General features: G+C 41.5%; 1 protein-coding gene across 1 annotated transcript in view; it reads right to left on the reverse strand.

Annotated features, from left to right (window-relative positions):
• LOC118493645 (broad substrate specificity ATP-binding cassette transporter ABCG2-like) overlaps window positions 1-5,000 on the reverse strand; it is a 19,419-nt gene that overhangs the window by 11,986 nt on the left and 2,433 nt on the right. The window contains exons 2-3 of the mRNA XM_035994227.1: window positions 2,923-2,982; window positions 1,172-1,239 (exon numbers count right to left, since the gene is read on the reverse strand). Of these exons, the coding sequence (XP_035850120.1) occupies window positions 1,172-1,228 (57 nt within the window). The 5' untranslated portion in view covers window positions 1,229-1,239; window positions 2,923-2,982. The remainder of the gene's footprint in view (window positions 1-1,171; window positions 1,240-2,922; window positions 2,983-5,000) is intronic.

A 5,000-nucleotide genomic window follows, 5' to 3' on the forward strand; every position in this document is an offset into this window, starting at 1 on the left:
CCTAGATTTTAAAAAATAGCGACAAAAACATTGAAAAAGGCAGCAAATGTCAGAAAAAACGCCAAAAATTTAGCCTGGAAATCCAGACCCAAATCCGAAAGATTAAGGGTCTGGTATTGAGTAATGAAAATGGCCCAACTCGAGGGGCGGCACCAAAATCTTACTGCACGCAATTGGATAACACTACGATCAATCACAACAATACACGGGGTGACGCATCCAGGGCCCCAAATGGTTAGCTACCAGAGGAGCTAACTGGTAGATTAAACTCTTAGCTACCAGCGGAGCTAACTGGTAGATTAAACTCTTAGCTACCAGAGGAGCTAACTGGTAGATTAAACTCTTAGCTACCAGAGGAGCTAACTGGTAGATTAAACTCTTAGCTACCAGAGGAGCTAACTGGTAGATTAAACGCTTAGCTACCAGCGGAGCTAACTGGTAGATTAAACTCTTAGCTACCAGAGGAGCTAACTGGTAGATTAAACTCTTAGCTACCAGCGGAGCTAACTGGTAGATTAAACTCTTAGCTACCAGCGGAGCTAACTGGTAGATTAAACGCTTAGCTACCAGCGGAGCTAACTGGTAGATTAAACTCTTAGCTACCAGAGGAGCTAACTGGTAGATTAAACTCTTAGCTACCAGCGGAGCTAACTGGTAGATTAAACGCTTAGCTACCAGAGGAGCTAACTGGTAGATTAAACGCTTAGCTATCAGAGGAGCTAACTGGTAGATTAAACTCTTAGCTACCAGCGGAGCTAACTGGTAGATTAAACTCTTAGCTACCAGAGGAGCTAACTGGTAGATTAAACTGTCGTCATCTGTTTAGCTCGCCTCTGGCCCGCCTATATCAGATACACCGATGTGATTGGTGCAGCTCAGCTACCAGGGCATAGTTAATGAGCATCATTACTCAATGCCAGAGTGACTCGCTGAGCAAATTCAAATTGTGCTCTCGCGAGAACTCTGGATTTCCAGGATACCAAAAACGTTGAAAAAAGGCGACAAAAACGTAGAGAAAAAAAAACAATACTAAAAAGTCAGAAGCACCAAAAACATTGAAAACGCGACAAAAACATAAAAAAAAGCAACAACAACGTTAACAAGGGACAAAAACCTCAGAAAAGGCCAGTTTTGATTACACCTATGTGTCAGCATCAAGAGAGGAAGGTACCTGCTGTTTTGAGGCTCCATTGTGGCCGATATCTATCGTCACTCGGCTCTGTGACATCTTCTCTCCTCCTGAAACAAACAAACATTCAACTGTAACCAACATTTCTTATAGAAAGACGTCCTGTCTCCTTTTCAGCACCAGAAGAATGGGCAAAAGGTGACAAAATCTTCAGAAAAAGCAACAAAAACTAGGTAGGCCGAAATTTATTGTGAACCTAAATTGATAGTGCGGCCTGATCCAAATCTGCGAGGGGCCGTGTTTTGGCCCACGGGCCTCGAGTTTGACACAAGTGAGGTAAGACGCTGGAGGAGCAGGTTCTTCATCGCTATCTGGGAATGTTGATCGACATATCTGTGTGTGTGTGTGTGTGAGAGTGTGTGTGAGAGAGAGAGAGAGAGAGAGAGAGAGAGAGAGAGAGAGAGAGAGAGAGAGAGAGAGAGAGAGAGAGAGAGAGAGAGAGAGAGTGAGTGAGTGAGTGTGTGTGTGTGTGTGTTTTTGGGAATGTTGATCGACTGGATAAAGTTTTTGGGAATGTTGATCGGCTGGATAAAGTTTTTGGGAATGTTGATCGGCTGGAAAAAAGTTTTTGGAAGTACTCTTAATAGATCTTTCACTAGATTTAAAAGTACCCCAGTGTGGAAATACTCCTTTACTAAGTCCCCCATTCAACATGTTTACTAGAATAAAAGTCATAAAGTACAAAAAGTCTTGGGATCCAAATTAAGTATTAAAAGTAAAACTACTCATTATGCAGAAAGGCCCATTTCAGAATAATTACATATTACTAGGGCTGTCAAAATAACGCGTTGATTTCGATTAATTAATCACAGAGTATGTAATTAATTATATTACATTTTTTAATCGATTGACAGCCCTACATATTACGCAATAATGTGTTCATCGCTGTAATGTAGAAGATGGAAAGTGGAGCTAATTTTTATTTACTTCATACGAAGCTACATTTCCTAAACTAATCCACATCAATATGGTTTCATCTTCATCCCCACATCCTAATTTGTATTAACCCTTGTGTTGTCTTCCCATCAACCACGAACCTGTTGTCCGTCCGTGTCAAAATTTGCGTTTCTTTCGATGCTTTTGGCTTTTACTTTTACTACGCTTTTTGTCAGTTTTTACGCTTAAAAAAATGTATGGTCAATAACTCTTATTGATATTGACATAATGACATTATACCTCATTTTTGAGTTTAAAAAAAGCTGAAATTATGAATTATTTTTGACTGATAGTTGCGATCGGAGGACGTTTAAGTAAACCACAGAATGTCAAAGTTTAGTCAGGAGACTTTTTTGAATACTTCAGCATTTTTTTTTCAAATGCTATTGAATCTAAAAAGTAAAATACCCCAAAATTCAATGAAAGTAATCATTCATTTTTACCATGCATCAATGTTATTTTCGGTCAATTCGGTTGAAAGGAAGCCATATTTCTGATATAAAAAAACTTTGAAAACGGCTCAAATTTGACCCTATAGGACAACACAAGGGATAATAATCTGAATCTGCAAAGGAACTTAATGTTGTCAAATGGATGTAATGGAGTAGAAAGTACAACATTTGTGTCTATTCTTAAAGTACAGTAGCCTGGGCAAATCCACTGGTATCCAGTCAATAAACAAGACTCTAAAGTCGCTCGCTGTTCTTCTATATCTCAGCCACAGCAGCGCAGATTTGAGATTTATCTTCTTAAAAAGACGCATGTGAGAACAGGAGCACACAGAGTTCGTTACTCACCCGCTGAAGCTGTAGATTCCAGTGAGAATAGCTGCCGACGGACGCACCACAGGACACTGACTGTAAAGAGAGCCAAGTTGGGAGTTCACTATATGTGTGCGTGTGTGTGTGTGTGTGTGTGTGTGTGTGTGTGTGTGTGTGTGTGTGTGTGTGTGTGTGTTATGAGACCGGTTATCTAACCTCGTAACTCTCGTAACATGTAGGTTGTATAACAGAAGTAGGCAGAAGGGCAGCAGGGAGGGAGTGTGTGTGTGTGTGTGTGTGTGTGTGTGTGTGTGTGTGTGTGTGTGTGTGTGTGTGTGTGTGTGTGTGCGTGTGTGTGTGTGCGTGACTCGCTCTCTTTCACTTCTCCAACTGGAAGAAGACGTGTTGTAATTCTTCAGTTCATTTTTTTTTATTGTTGATATATTATCTGTTGACTGTTTCCTGGATGAATTGATTAGTTGTTTGGTTTCTAAAATGTCAGAAAACGGTGAAAAATGTGGATCAGCGTTTCCCCAAAAAGCCAAAAAGATGACGTCCTCAAAATGTCTTGTTTTGTCCACAACTCAAAGATATTCAGTTCACGGTCACAGAGGAGAGAAGAAACTAGAACAATGTTCACATTTAACAAGCTGGAAGCAGAGAAGATTTCCATACAAAAATGACGTGTGTGTGTGTCTGTGTATTTCTGTGTGTCTGTCTGTGTGTCTGTCTGTCTGTCTGTCTGTCTGTCTGTCTGTCTGTGTGTGTGTGTGTAAGGGGGGGGACCAATCATTTCAGGGGCGTGTCCCCGTTCTAGCCCCGGCCTGGATCCTTCCCCTGTGTTTAACTCCCTTTGTGATTATTTTTGGCTATGCCAAGCAGGATGTCCGATTGGACCCTGGCACCCTGCAGCACCGTCCAATCAGGGAGCAGCAATCAGGCTCACCTGTCGTTATATAAATGGTGTCAGATTGTCAATCGCTGCAGCTGTGATTCTGATCCATCTCTGGCTGTGCGTCATTGAATGTCGAGTACTTGCCGCGTGCCGAGAGCGAGATACTTGTTGGTGAGACTTTAGCTTCAGCAAAATTGTGACGAATGGATTAAAAATTGTGCGTTTGTCTGCTTCACGTAAGCGGCTACGGTTAGCATACTCTGCTAACTAGCTTACTACCTACAATAGTAACAGAGTAATCTTCGAAGCTAAGGAGTTTAGTGTTAAGATAACTACATTATTTGGTGAAGTTAAAAGATGGACAAACACATCCACGGCGTGCTAGCTGGTCCTGGATGCTATATCAGAATTGAAGCTAACGTTAGCAACTCTGTGCTGCTTTTTATTTGGATTTGCGGAAGTTCAAACTCCGGCCAAACTTGTTTTCCAAAACACGCTACCTTTATCTCCATCTGCTGATGAAGATCCCGTGATTAGATTGAAAGCTCCAGAACAGCTGCTGAATGGATCTCGACCGTTTCCTAACAACAAATTAGGTTATTTCTGTATTGCTTTTTAAATATGTTTTGTCCCCGTGAATCTGTCCTGATCTTGGCAAGAAGATGACGTTTGGTCTTTTAAAACTTCTTCCAAAACCAAAGTCTGTTTAGTCATTGTACTGACTCAACAATACACTTCAACTTCCTCCTAAGATTTGAAGTGTGTCTGTCTGTCTGTCTGTCTGTCTGTCTGTAATGTGTGTGTGTGTGTGTGTGTGTGTCTGTGTGTGTGTGTAGGTGTAATGTGTGTGTGTGTAATGTGTGTGTCTGTCTGTCTGTCTGTCTGTAATGTGTGTGTGTGTGTGTCTGTCTGCGTGTGTGTGTCTGTGTGTGTGTGTAATGTGTGTGTCTGTCTGTCTGTGTCTGTGTGTGTGTGTAATGTGTGTGTCTGTATGTTTGTGTGTGTGTAGGTGTAATGTGTGTGTGTGTGTGTGTGTGTAATATGTGTGTATGTCTGTCTGCGTGTGTGTCTGTGTGTGTGTGTAGTGTGTGTGTAGGTGTAATGTGTGTGTGTAATGTGTGTGTCTGTCTGTTTGTGTGTGTGTAGGTGTAGTGTGTGTGTAATGTGTGTGTATGTGTGTGTAATGTGTGTGTGTGTGTGTGTGTAATGTGTGTGTCTG

This window comes from Sander lucioperca, chromosome 17 (genome assembly GCF_008315115.2).
Source record: "Sander lucioperca isolate FBNREF2018 chromosome 17, SLUC_FBN_1.2, whole genome shotgun sequence".
Classification (NCBI taxonomy): Eukaryota; Metazoa; Chordata; class Actinopteri; order Perciformes; family Percidae; genus Sander; species Sander lucioperca.